The 15,210-nt window shown below is 38.0% G+C and overlaps 1 protein-coding gene across 1 annotated transcript in view; it reads left to right on the top strand.

Moving 5' to 3' along the window:
• The window catches only part of CCSER1 (coiled-coil serine rich protein 1), a gene marked incomplete at its 3' end in the record, with an annotated part of 640,571 nt that overhangs the window by 55,703 nt on the left and 569,658 nt on the right, over window positions 1-15,210 (top strand). The window contains exon 3 of the mRNA XM_081999116.1: window positions 4,821-4,914. Within this exon, the coding sequence (XP_081855242.1) occupies window positions 4,821-4,914 (94 nt within the window). The remainder of the gene's footprint in view (window positions 1-4,820; window positions 4,915-15,210) is intronic.

Here is a 15,210-nt window from a genome sequence, read left to right as displayed (position 1 = left end):
CAGCCCTGGGAACTAACTAACGCTCTCTGCTTGGATGCGCCTTTATGCGTTCATGAGTTCGTTTCTGTTTCGTACCTGTGGAAGGTCTCCACCTGCAAGAGGTGGGCGATGAGAGCAGGGAAGCAGCCGGACTGACATCATTCACAGCTTAGCAGGGAAGCAGCCGGACTGACATCATTCACAGCTTGGCAGGTAGAGCAGCTCTCTGCCAAGCCCTCGTTCTCACCACGATGGACAGTGGGTGCTTTAATTTGTTTGTTCCTAGTTTTGTGATTTGTCCCTTTATAAAGAACAAACAAACTCCTGGGGAAACAGGAGTTTTATACTTCCGAGAAGAACAAACCTGTGGGAGATTTCTTTGTCACTTTAGCTTGCCTGCTGTTGTTGGTGCAATCAAAGAGGCTGTAGGAAAGGCAAGGCAAGAGGGTCACAGGTGCATTGGGAAGGCAGCTGGGAGCCCTCAGCTCAGGTGGGCAAGCAGAGATGTTGCTGTGAGGACAGGGTGCACATCAGCCTCAGAGGACAGAGGATAGACGGGGCACGGTTTGCCTCCACTCTGAAGGTTATTGGAAGTGAAGACCTTCCTGGAAGGCAATGATATGCAGAGGAAGAGTTGTATACAAACTTTTTCCTTTTGGCCCATCTTACGTGGTGGAGTTTCTTCAGTTCAGAATATTGTGGTTCTGTTTGTGTGTGTGTGTTTTTTCCAAATCAAACAGAACTTGTTTTTTGACGAAGGCTGTGAATCACTATATTTTTGCAGGCAATCTTCCAAGATTTCAGAATCACACAAGTTACTGCACAAGATGCGGGAGATGCTCAATTGGCATGAAATCATGCTCATTGCTACTGGTGTGGCTCATCAAAGGGTGCTTAGCATTAATATCAGTATGGGTTTGTTTGGTCAACTCTAATATAGATGATAATTTTAAGGTAAAGAACAAACTTGTGTGCTTCAACCTTTTTACCTTTTGCCTCTACTGGCATGAAAAACTTCTAGCTGTTGCTTAAAAATTGCAGGGATTGTTATTTTGGACTTTGTTACCAAAATGCTTTTCTTACATTAATAAAACGATATATAAACAAGGTGTGTTTGTGGTGGTGCACTCCTCTCCTTCGCCTTGTAACTGCGCTGCTCTAAGTTGCCTGACAAGCCTTGGCCTCCGAACAAAGGGTTTGGTGGTTGAGAGCCCCTCAACCGTACCAAGAGTGTATCAGAGACATGATCGCCTAAACAAGGTATAGAACAAGAACAGATCTAACCAATTGTCTCCGACAATCCTGGCAGTGGTACCTTCAAAAACTTGAGAAATCACCTGCCTGGACTGTGGAAACTCACTGATGCCTCAAGTCAATCATCTCCCAGTCTTATAAATAGTGGTCCCAAGTGAGACCCTTTGAGTTTCCCTGGAGACCGCAGCTGGCTGCGACCAGCACCTCCCTCTGAGTGCGATGCCTCTCAGAGTCCATGAACCCTCAAGTTCATGATCAACTCAGAGGCTCGGCTGTTTACCTGCTGAGTGACACAAAGCATCACAGGTGAGTATTTGACTGGATTCGAGGGGTATATTTAATAGGTGCCTTTGTACATACCTATCTCTTTTCTCTACATCTCTTTATGTGTCTCTAACTCTACACCTGTATGTGTGTGTGATTAAGGAATCTTAGTAAGTTTAGGTTGATTATACTGCTAAGTTTTACATGATCTGATACTATGATTTATCTCAATAGCGTTAGTGAATTTGATTGCTGTTATGTTGTATTGTTGCCATCCTAAAGTTACACCAAGCACAACGCGTATCACTGCACCAGAATCCTTGATACTCTATCCCTTTAGTCGTAAACTGTTGACCAAGTCTGGCACCAGGGGTGGATTTTGGTCCACTCTGAACCTCGTGACTCAAGGAGAGGGTCTCCCCTCCTCAATAGACACATTAACTCGATTTGATAGACAAGTAAATCATTCCAATTCAATTGCAATTTGGTTTCTGTCTGTACTTTTCCACGTTGATTAAGTAATAGAGTGGACCTTGCCATTGAATTCTGTTAATCGTGCTTTTTACAAATTTATATGAAAATCATTCGCTTTCTGATATCTTCAGCGGTGATTCTTTAAGCAGCCTAAATTACTTATTTGCGACAATGTTGTACATTCTCTGAGTAGTTTAATGTACCATTTGATCAAGCTGGAGTGTATAATAGTGTATGAATTTAAAAAGGGAAAAAAACCCCCAAACTTTTCCTTTGTTTAGGCACCGTTTCCTTATGTTTGTCAGCTCTTAACTTGCCATAATCATTGATTCTCCTTCTGAAATACAGCTGGTAATAACATTTGGGCTGAAGATACTTTAGTAATGTCAGGCAGTGCTCTTGGAATTTGTGAAAAAGAACAGAGAACAAATCTTAGAAGTGTCTTGCTGCTACTATTTTGAAAGATATTTAGGTTCTAAAGGATACACATAAGCCCTAAATGAGATTTTCAATCTTCAGTGTTTCACTAGCTCCAACAGTGATTCAAAAGTTACTTAAGTTTTAGGTTATCTGCAACATTGAGCAATGTGTGTTCTCCCACTTTCATTTATTACAGAACGCTTTTTCTTTAAAACTTTTTTAGTAAACTAGTTTTAGTTGGGGTTTTTTATGTTGTAACGCAAATCCCTACTAGAAAAGTTTGTTTACGTAAGTAGCAGGTACAGTAAGATGATATAATGCCTCTCCATATTGAATTTTCATGGTTTATTTTTAGGCTTTTGTACTGTATAGTAATAAACAATTTGATTATTCAACATCTATGTTTTGTCGGCATGAGGGAAAGAAACAGTCACTATGATGAAGGCTTGTCAGCAGGTCTTTGAGTTAAAACAGAGGGAATAAGATGTGTGTTTTGGTGTCACTGTAATCATAGAATCATAGAACGGTAGAATAGTTTGGGTTGGAAGGGACCTTGAAAGGTCATCTAGTCCAACCACTAGAGCAAGTAAGCAGGGACATCTTCACCTAGATCAGGTTGCTCAGAGCCCCGTCCAGCCTGACTTGGAATGTTTCATGTGATGTCTATTTTCCTTCTGTACAATGCTGCTCACTGCTTGTATGGAGGTCTCTGCAGTTGACAATTGTCACTCTCTGTGCTTGGCATCTGTAAATATAGTAACAGCATTAGCAGCACATTCTGTATCTTAGAAAGGTTTGCTCATGCTGATGGTAAGTCAGGGAGAGAATGCAAGAAAAAGTCCTTGTGTTGCCTGCATGTGGTCTGTGAAAGAGTAGAAAACAGAATTTGAAGAAATAATTACTCAAAAGGGTTGAATAAGTATAAATTGTGAGTGTGAATAAGATATTGCCATCTATTATGGGGGGAAGATACTTCAAAGAAGTAGAAGGAACATAAAAGAAATATGGTTGGAACTTAAGTCAGAGCAGGCTTCTCCTACTGTTGTATTTCTCTGCTTTCTATACAGCAGATTGCTACACAGAGTTCTCACAAATAGCTTGATACTTTGGGATGATCAACTGGCCTTCTTCACACTGAATTCCTGCGTTCTCTGGGTTACTTTTGTATTGGGAGCATGTGAGACATATAGGGTTGCCACCGTCTCATGCAGGATCTACTGACTTTTTTTATCTGTGAATGGACTGAAGAATTTAGTCTGTTGCAATATCACTTGTAGATTTGCAAGAAAAATGCCAGCTGGAGAACGCATGAATTATCTTTGATTAGATGTTGGTGACTGTGGAGAAACTCGTGATATGATCAGCTCAAAAGAAATGACCATAGAATAAAATACCCATGGGAAGAAAACAGAGAATGAGTATCTCTCTTAATACCTCGAGTATAGCAACTTTAGGTTGGTAGGGGCTAGAGGAAACAGTTGCCTTATTACTTCATTTCCCAGAGTTGCCTATGGTGAGTGGTTGTCCAGGCAGGGCTTGGCAGAGGCTGAGCTAAACGCCATTTCATGACCCCAAACGAAGCCTAAATAGTGATACTGCTGTACTTGGAGTTTACAGAGTAAAGATGTCTAGCTGAGACATAGTCATTTATCTTCCAATAAGCTAATCCTGTAGGGAAAAACATAGTGTGAAAATCTCTTATTTTGCTGTCTTTCGATTTTAGCCCCCCTATGCCTTTTTGACTTCCCAGAGGATGCATCGGATAAACCTGCCGTATCTGTCTGTAGTTAAAACTTGGCAAATAAAATGAATCACAAAAAGGGAATGGGGATCTAAGCAGCTACATTTCACAGTCAGGCTTTTTTCTCTGTCCATGTAAGCCTTTACCACCCACCTTAATGCTTAAAAATTCATGAGTTGATCATTTGTACCTGCATTTCCTGTTTATCCTAAATTTGTGTCTCTCCCTTGGATAAATAGAACAGTAAATCTCTCTTCAGAGTTTGTAAGTAAGGGCAGGCAGTGCTTAGAATTCAAATATTTAATGAAAAACAAGGATTGATACGTTTATGTTTTGCTGAAAATAACATTTTTATGTCTCATAAAAAGTTATGATTAAACTTGGAAAGACACAAAACCATAATTGAAGAGAAAAAAAATAGAGTTATATAGGTCTTACTTGTACTGCTGGGGTTTTGTTGTTAAATATTTGAGATCCTGTAAAAACAGAGTGGTGGCAAATACATTTCTACTTGGACAGTTGTTTCATACAGTTTCTCAGTGATCCATTTTTAGTAGAGAAATCTTCTGTAGCTTCTGCTTGAATGTATTTCCCAGATCTATTTGCTCATTATTTTATGCAGAACAGTTTGATTAACACATCTGTCTAAATGCTTCTTTTTTCTTTTTTTTTCTTTAATATTTATTAGGATGTTTTGAATAACTTGGGTTCCTGTGAATTGGATGAAGATGACCTAATGCTTGACTTGGAGTTCCTAGAAGAACAACATCACCATCGTTCTGGTAAGTCAGATAAATACTGAATAACTTAAGTGAGGTATTGTTATTCTAGAAATACAAAATAAATGTATTCAGTACAGTTACTTGGAAGTAAAAAATTCATCTTCTTGGAAGAGGAAGAGCAGTATGCGTTTTGTAGTGTTATTTCTAAATGCGTTTGCCACTTAACAGAAAGATACTCTTTATGTTGCATTTGGACTTCGTATGGTCAATTATGAAATGGAATTGATTTTTACAGGTACAGGAGAATTCCAGCACCAAGGGCAGACCCATCTGGTTTTCTAGATACTTAAAATGACTGCTGCCTACCCTAAGCAGTTATCACAAAGACCGTTGCTGACATAATTGTGATCCCATTTTGTGTGTGGCAGAATAATATGCTTCAAATACAGAAGAATGGACTTGAGACATGACTGTAACTTGATCTCTTCTCTCATGGTTGGTTAAGGCACTGTTGCGCTGCCTTGATTAATAGCAATAACCAAGGTGAACTTGTGTTCAGAACAATTTTATAATAGGATTACGCAAGGTCTTGGTAAGCTGTGGCACCTGCAGTGGGGAACCCTGCATTTCCTCTGGTTGTGACGTGGGACAGCGTAGGGCCTAGTCTGTGAAGAGGAGAAGTCCTGCTGACTCCACAGTCTGTGGAGAGACTTAAAATGTTTGTGATATTTGTACTTGATCACAGGTAGAGCTCTGAGCTTGTACTCTGTTGTGATACGTGATACTCTGTTACGGCAGTGACATGCTTTGAAGCAGGTGTCATTCTCACCCTGACCTCTCACCCAGAAAAAGGGGTTTTGTGACCCCTCTTTCTCCATTCACTCGTGTAGGTACCTATATGTGCACTATAGTGCACATTCATGCAGACTCGTGTGGAAGTGGGGTTTGTTGATACGTGCCTGCCGGTGTGCACCATCTTCAGTTGTGGTCCCTCCTTTGATGCAAATTTAGCAATGGTTGCAGGTGAACTGCTTGAATTAGGCTTCTGTTTCAAGTGTTCTGTGTATGTTAATTCTGTGAATATATCTGAATTATCTCCATGATAATTCTATTTAACCATTGGATTGTGCTTTTTAAACCTGTTTGCATATTTACTTATAGGGTAAAATATCTGTTCCATTTTATTATTAAACTTCCCTGACATATTGCGCTTGGCCTCACCTGCGTTCTCCTCCTTTTCTGTATGTTTATAAAGCACTGAATTAAGAGTGATGGAAAGTTATGTCCAGTATATGGTTATAAAGATTTGTAGCAGCTTCTGGAACACCTAGAATCATAATGCTTAAATGACATTATACTTGATAAAAAAGTAATTAATATGTAGATGTGATATGACACATCATCTTTCTACTCTTGGCTCATTATCCAGACCAAATGAGATGCTTTTAGAACACAAAGATCTACATTGCCCTTTGAAGAATGGTGACCATTACTATTCTGAGCAGTAATGTAGAGACACACGTTGCAGTATATACATCATCTTAAACACAAAGGTGTTTATCTTATTAATATTTTCTCTTTGTTTTATTTGTTTGGTAGTGGGTCTAGCTGCAAAAAAAAAATTAGGATTTGCCTAGTGGTCACTGTTGGTTTTGAGTCATGCAGTTGGAAGAAAGAGTTGGAAGGATAGAGCCACAGTATAAGTTGACGCAATTTCACCAAATAAAGCTGATGTCTTTAATACTGGGTTAGGATCTGGCACAAAATGGTTAGATGTGGTTGGTTGTAAATCATTGTTTTAATTCATATTAAGATATTGAGATGAGGCTTGATTTTCAGGGTCTTTTAGCATTTACATACCACTGAAGTACATAAAACCCTTGAGTTAGATACTGACATCTAAACATTTTTGGCAAGTTGCTTTTCTGATTGCTATATTAAGCTGTGTCCCACTTCCAGGATTTAAGACTTTTCAAACAAAATTATTTTCAGTAATTCTAAATCAGTCCATTCTCTGTTTTCACTTTTGGCTTTGTTTGTTTACTCCAATAGGCCTCTCCATTCATACCTAAATAGAATTCTTCTAAACTTCTTCAATTAAAATACATTATAAAAAATTATTGATGAAATTTTTTTTATAAGCACCGGAATACAGAAGTGATCAAGTGATCATGTTCAGGATATAGAACTAGTTTAATGCAGAGCTTTACACTTTGGTAAGCTCATCAAATTGGGAATGTTCGTATTTCTGGGTATGCACACATAAGCGATTGCAGGTAATTGGGACGCAGTACACGTATTTTAACAGATCTTTAATCTTGCCCCCTTCATAAACAAGAAGACAACAGATTACACACTGAGGATGATCCAGTACTCTTATGGTAGAATTTGTTATTCTAATTGAATTTGAATAAAACAAAGGGGGTGTTTAGTTCTTTCAGTATGTGACTAGCCTGAAAACAAGAGATGATTTTCCATAGTATTTGCGAGTAGCCTGTTGGACTCTTTGTAAAGGTTTCTTTAAGATGATGGGCTTGATAGCTTACCTATGCCTTGCTTCACCAAAACTCGTTCAAGACAATTCCAGATGTGCAAATTTGTGAGCTTCCTCTTCCCTGTTGGTACATGCTTTCCATATATATAGGGTTCAGGACTGTGTTATGTCAACTTCACATGTTTAAGCAGTTTTGTAGCAATATTTATTTACATTCCTAACAAGTTCCTTGTGTTTCCCTAACACTTGAAAGTGATCTATGTATCTGACATTCACATGTGTATTGTACTGAAGTCAACTGTGAGTTAATGCATGTGCTTCTGGATCTGTTATCAAAATGAAGGTGTTTAGGAGTATAAAAATATGACATGAAATACTGCTTTTTGCATGGAAACCTTAAAATTATTCTTTTCTGAGCGTCAGTTATCAACAGTACTGTGACTATTTGTGGTGCAATAAAAATCCTGTTGCTGTTTTACATACTGATGCTAACTATGGCATTTATGTGGTTAAGGCCATTGGTCCCAGAGCAATGCAATATTACAATTCGCTTGCACCCCACTTTGGCTCTTTAGAAGGAATTCTGTTAGGAATTACTATAGGGAGAAATATTTTAAGAGAAGCTTAGTTCAGTATTTTAACAAATACATTGAAATATGAAGAGGTATAATTGGAAAAGAATTCAGTTCTTCCTTTGGTTGTTATGGAGAGATAACAAATGAATCGGGCAAATTCTTATTCTTCAAGAGCCTATGAAAATCTCTAAAATGATGAATTACATTAATATGAGGGCTAACATCACATCTTTGACTTGAATATTACAAACTATTCCTTGGTCAGGAGACTGTACGCAGCAAGCTGTATCATTGAAACATAGCAATTCTGAAGCGTAGTGCCACAGTTAATAAATGCATTTGATGGGTTGGTTAATGACTAATTGACAAAGTCTCTTAAATGCCATTAGGAGCTCCAGGTTTTGAGACTCTGGTTAGTTAAGGCCCGATTTATGATAGCTTCTGCTTTTAGTGACTGAGGTTGAAAAGAATATTACTTGCTAGGGTGAGGATATGTCTTTTTGACTTTCTACTGAAGTTGACAATATAATAATAATTTCATAAAATAATTGTATTGTATTGATCAACCATAATTTTAGTGACCATTTATGAATAGAAAATAAGATACTCTTGGAAGGATTTCTGGGAGAAATGGGTATTAAGGAGTGAGGTTTTTAAAGAAGAGTTAGGAGCCAGTTGGCAGGCAAGGAGACGCTTTTCCAGAAAGTAGAGGTCTGTATTAATTAAAATACAGAACTGGAAGGGAGAAAGACACAAAGATCTGTTACCTCTTTCATTGTTTGCAATTTTTATTTATTATTCCAACTAATTTTTTCATTTGTGTTCTTGTTCTGTCCTCTTGGCTTTCCCCTAATGAGCTGGTTGCCCTCCAGCAATTTTGTATTGTATTTGATCCTGCAAAAAGGCACTATGAACCCTGATGAGTATTAGAAAATTAAAAAATATCCCTGACTTTTTCTCTAACCATACAATTGAAGACCTGCAAACCTTATGTAGATGCTTCTACTTTGACTGTAGATTTCTGTGCCCTCCTAGTCTCAGCATGGCTTTAGAAGTCAGGAATTCTCTCATTTCTGACCTTCTCTCCGTAAGTGAGTTTACTGCATTAATTTACTTCTTTTGCTTCTGTTTTAAAGGCTGTATTGCTGAGATAAAGAATGTAAGACAGAGACATTTTATTATCCCACCTAACACTATTGCTTTGAAATTTAATAAAATAATATTTATATAGTACTTGGTGAGTGGAGAGCACTGCTGCATACAAATGTAAAATATTAATCAACTTGTTTTGCTGAGATTTTTGCATACTGTTCCTAAACTGGAATGTTCAAAACTAAGCATAATATGACATACATGATGAGCCTTGAGGGTGCCTTTTTATTACTCTAAGTAAATTAGACTTTTAAAATATGCTACAGTGTTGATTTTCTGTTGTAAAATAATGAAGTTGGTTTCTGTGGCGGGAAACCATTGCTGATTTACAGAAAGTGGCAGCATTAATTTAACCTCATTCATTTTCCTTTTCCCTGGTGAAACATCACATACTTAATTCCAAGTATTGATTACTCAAATATATAAAGAAGACCTTTATATTCAGTGATAGAAGCAGAGGGAAGCTTATTCAAGTAATGGGTGAGTTGTGTGCCTATGTTGTGCCATGGCCTATTGAAAAACCAAATACTTGGTTTTGTATGGTTCGTGTTGTCATTAAGTCATGACTGCAGTAAATAGGAGCCTTTTCTAAAAGTTCACAAAGGCATAGTTATCCAAGGTCTTTTGTAATTTCTTAACTATTTGCCATAGGGGTCATAAACCTGGTACCTCTGCATCTTTCTGCGAAGACGTATGTGTGTAGCTGGGATTTGCAGCGAGTGGTCTGGCTGGAGTCGGGGGGACTGCTCGTGGTAGCGAATATTAAGCACATGCTGGTGTTGTCTCCACATCAGGCTCCACACTACGCAGTGACTATTCACAAGTGTAATATTGATTAGTTGTGTACCCAGGCTGTCCTGCTGCATCCATCATATTGTTGCCTGAATGCTTGCTGAATAGTTGTGAATAATGTGGCTCGCTATAATATTTAGAAGAGATTTGTCTTCGGCTGGAGCTTTAACCATTTTGGATTTAATGCCTCAGCCTCATCTGTAAAGCAGTGATCCAATGGACATGTAAAGCATGGTTATTTCACCCAGCATATTTCAGAAATGGAATTATTTGCCTTATTTGCAGGAAAAAAAATGAATTAAAAGTGGAAATACGAAAGTGTACTTTAGCATCCATCTAAATATTGTTCAACTCTTAAAAAAACCAAACACTTTCAGAGATAGGGCACGCTTTGTTCAAACCTAAGACCATCTCTGTTAGAAGCTTTTTAAGTGTGTGCTTAATTCTGTGTATGTGGTAATACATGCTTTGGTACTTGCTCAAGGTTTATGAATGTAGAAGAGTATGCATGACTTGATAAAACGACTTCTGAAATGGTGGCAATGGCTCTTATGTGCCCTATATGTATGTTGTTCTGTTAGTGGCTGTTGAGAAAGAAGGGCCTGTTCTTGGTATAGTTTTGTGTTAATATTACCAACTGAATGGAATGAGCATGTGAAGTCCTGATGTAGTAGAATCACTCTTACGATGTAACACTTGCTCGTGTATACCCAATAAACAGTAGAAAAATATTTATTAAATAGATGCTCTTTATGTTTAGAAAGTAATGCTGAGGTATGGTGTCTGCTTAGCACTGTCATTAGTGAGCAGGGAAGGGCACATCTTGAAGTGGTTGGAAACTGCGGGGTCTAACCTTTGTCATGTGCTTGTATTACGTAGTTTTTATTTAGTGCACATCAGTGACATCCAAAACATAGTGTGTTGGGCTAGAGTACTCTATTGCAACACAAATAGTTGTTTTTTCATTAAAAAAAAAATAAAAAATTGACAGATTACTGTATGGGTTTTGCAGACTTCTGAGGGCAAGGTAGAAACAGTGGTTTGGGTTTTGAGATGGATGCACAACTTAAACATACTAATTTAACTGTCAGATTACAGTCATCATGTCAGATTATGTTCTTGTAGTAACAAAATTACATTAGGTATTAGCAGCCTCACCAACAAAAACGCAGTGCACTTTTTTTTTTTTAGAAAGTAAAAGTCAGGAATTTTTATTGCACTTCTTTTAAATCCATGTAGCCTGCAGATCAGTTGCCATCAGCACCCAGCCAAACTAAAGTGTTGGTGTAATGACCTGTGATATTAATTAGGTAGTTGCTGAGTTATTTTGAATGTGATGAATAAGGTGTGTGAAAATTCTGTGGTGGGTTTGGAGCTTCTCCTGTGCCTATTACTTAAATGTATTAATTATTTTTATTAATTTTTAGTGGAGAATAGGAGTGCTGAGCTGAGCTGAAAACCCTTTGATGTTTTGGGTTTTTTGGTTGTGCTGGTTTTTTTTTGACCAGGAGTGGGAGAAAGACAAATACTATTAAAGAAAAAGTACAGAGAAATTTGGTACTGGTAGTGTGTCATTAACACAGGTCTGTTACAAACTATAAAACAGAAATAAATTTGCTTGCTTTTGAAATGTAGTGTTCAAAATGTAATAAGGGAATAGAAAAAATATGCTGCATTTATAAATTGTACTACTTGTTTTGACAGCAAAACACTGAAAGCCAGCTCCTCAACTACAGTGGATCAGCTGGGATTCATTGAAACCGAGACCGTTAGCTTTTGCGTGCCCGAAGCAAGGGGCTTGCGGGTGCCTTTGGCTGCGGGGCCAGTCTTCCGCTAGCCAAAGGGTGGCCCTTGTCAGAAGCCTGGTGTCGGCACCAGTTCCTGCAGGGGACAGTGCGGGCAGCGTGTGTGGGCAGCGAGCTCTGGCACTGGCGCTGCTGTTCTCTGGGTAGATGGTACCACAGTTTGTAAGGCAGCGGCACCGGCGCAGAAACTCAAAAGGGGCAAATACCACTTGCTCACGTTTTTCCTGAGATTTCTAGAAAAGCAGACCACCTGCTCCCAAGCAGAAGTGTTCTCAGAGTCTGACAAAGCGTGCGTGTAATCCATTCATGTTTGTCAGTGCAAGGAAAGCAGATTTTTCAGTGTTTTTAACTTGCCTTTAAATAGAAAATAGGAAAAAAGGTCCTAACCATGTGTTTTTGTTAGACAACAGCTTAGAACCAGAGAATAGATACTTAAGTAATTTGACCCTCTTTACTCATGAATCGTTGGTAGCAAATTATGTTTCTGTGTTTAAAAACAGTGGCATATTTTGATTTTTAATTGGAACTGGGCACCCAAGTCCTTGAGCTCTTTTGAAAGCCATCTTTAGAGATGTATACATTACAGATCAGGTTAAACTAGGGCAGCACCCCCTCAGTTTTCCACTTGAAATGTGTAATAACATTTCAGTTTGTATTTACAGGTTTTGAACAAATTAAAGATTGTGACGGTAAAGTAATAAAGAGCTCTGTGTCTCTGCCAAAAAGAAGGTTCGCAGATTATTTATCTCAGTAACATCTTGCATTGTCACTACAGATTTTGGACAGTAAGATAATAAAGAAGTAAGCAGTACTAATAATGAATATAAAAATTGATGTGTGGCTTCACTACATTAATTATACCACTATATAGATGTCCTAATAACAATGAAAAGGGCAAGTTTGTGTTAGTTCTTAATTTTGCAAGGGAAAAAGACTCACTGAATAAATGCCTGCTATTCCTCTGTGACACTTCTTGTCGTGAAGGGAGAGCAGCACAAGCCAGAACTGTTGTCAGCCTGATACCACGTGTCCATCTGACTTCCAGCACGGCATTGAAGTGTGGAGTTGGAGAGTCACATGCAACTAGCTAGAAAAGTTAGAAACAGAGGGATTTTTGTATTTTCAGAACAACTTATTCTACTAAACTACACATTTTCTCCTGAAGCATTGTTTAATATATCAGATGCAGTAATCGTATAACTTAAGGTCTCCAGCAAAATGATATAAAACTTGTAATTTTCTAAACTCTTCTGTAGTCTACAGCTTCTGAAAGAGCACTGGGCATGGAGGAAAGGGATTTTTGCAGGTTTTGCAGTGAAGGAATAGGTAGCATCATCACATGAAAAGAGCATATTTGTGTTATTCGCAAATAACCATTGCATGCTTGTGGCTAGGTGTGTTATTAGGAGTTTTGAAGCTTAAATTACTGAAAGTAAGAGGAAGAAGAAATAATGACTAGAGAATAAGTATTAAATTGGAATGAAAATAAATAGAAATCATAGGCTAGTAGAAGGTTAGTCCTCCAGCATCCTGGAGCACCCTGGTCCATATTCTGGAAAAGAAGTACTGAATTGAGAGTGCTGTCTCTGTTCTGTTTTTTATGTAAATGAATGGTGTAATCTTACCCAGTTTTAATTGAGGAAAAAACGCCACAATCCCAAACTGCTACCAATTTAACTTTATCCTAAAACTCTTTTAGTGTATTTTACCTGAAAAGTTGAGTTGCGAACAAGCCTAGTTGATGAACAGCAAGAGGCATGTAACACTAGCTTCTAGCTGTGCTTCCCTCAGAATATGTTTAAAACGTGTCTGAGATACTATAGATAATTGGTCTGTGCTGTGTGTTCTCAGTGGATCAAGGAAGCTACTCTATTTCCTGAGCAAATTAGTATTTTTAGCTCTTCTTTTTGGTGTGAAGAGGGGTGAAGGACTGATATGCTTAAATGGTGGGTATAAATTAGTTTTCTTTCTGGCTGACACAAATTTTGTTAATAATATGTACTTGTAAATCCTATTCAGTTAAATGGAGCGGTTAGAAGATCAGCGTCACAGAACATCACAGCCATAATTTAGATGCCAAGAGGTTTTTCCTTCATAAATAGACGAGAAGGGCAAAAGTGCACAGTCCTGAACTCCAGTGTCATGAAAGAATACTTAAGTGAGATGCATTTGTATGGTTATCATGGAGCAATTAGAATCAGAGTCTGTATCTCAATTTCCTGTTCTTTCATAATTATAGTGTGACATTTATTGCAAATCCTTATTCGTATTGGTATGCTCGGCCATCACTTACTGAAAGAACTGGGACAGAAATTGAATTAGGCATACTGCCTTTCTTCATTCCTTTGATTTTTATACATACATTGAGATGAAACATCATCTTTAATAATATCTGCAGGCAGAAAATAAATGCAATAATAAACATTATGATGAATCAAAGCATACTATCCTATTTAAAGTAATTGTATATTTTTAGATGTCAAAGTTTAAGTAGGGTGCCAAGTGCCGCTTTTCTGTCCTGCTTTGTGAGTTTACAAAGATCTGGACTGGATGTTTTGCCCAAATGGAAATGTGATGAGAACTTGAGAGGAGCATTATGTTTCTTCTCAGTTTTCTGTAAGTACAACCAAGATCTTGATTTAGGGACTAAGAGGAACAATTACGAGCTCACAGTTATTCTGCAGAACAGCCATAACTCTGTTTACATAAAAAACAACTGCACCTTCCATACAACTTCTGCCATGATCCTACTTGAAGGTCAGATGGAAACTGTCTAGAAAGTATGACTTAGTGATGGCTTTTGACATTTTGAAGTATTTATCTCTGGGATCCTTGTAGCTCCACTCTTAGGTAAAGACAGGAAGGGTAATCTGATCAGATCTGATTAGATTAACTAACTCAAGTTAAAACTTGAGTCTGGGTCTCCTGGGTTGAGCTGGGTTCGTCAATGCAGATTTCCCGTGTTAATATGGGCTAGGCGCTTGATTTACTTGTAGTATGTAGAAAGTGGTACTCCTGTAGTCACAGGGATTTGGCATTAAAGTTTGAGACATACTCCAGATACCATTGGGATGGAGCTGCATTAATAACTAGAGTCATTACAGCCTTCAGAGGCCAATTATGTTATATTGTATGCCGCCTCATATGTCATTCCAGGAAGTGGAGCAGACACTACCATTGCTGTTGCTGGCATGTCTGCTACTGTTACTGCTCCTGTTATTACTGTCTTTCCTTCAGTTGAAAAAATGCCAAAGCAAAACACAAGTTTCTTTATAACAGGAGGAAAAAAATACTGCAAAAGGCTATGACTCTCATCAACTAAAGCCTGGGCTCAAAAATCTTTTTAAATCTTTCCGAAATTGTACCTACCATCCATCATTAATCAAAGATTGCGTTGTATCTGCTTTAGTGTTTGAAAATATTAGCTGGCTTTATTGCTCTATGTTGTGTACCTCAGTCTCTTGTAATGAGAGAGCCTGTCATCCCTTCTTTTGTCTCTGAGAGGATTCTGTCAAATACTTAATATTGTTTGGATTTT

Source organism: Phaethon aethereus (genome assembly GCF_964289735.1).
Source record: "Phaethon aethereus genome assembly, chromosome: 4".
NCBI lineage: Eukaryota > Metazoa > Chordata > Aves > Phaethontiformes > Phaethontidae > Phaethon > Phaethon aethereus.
This window is presented reverse-complemented; position numbering and strand designations above follow the sequence as displayed.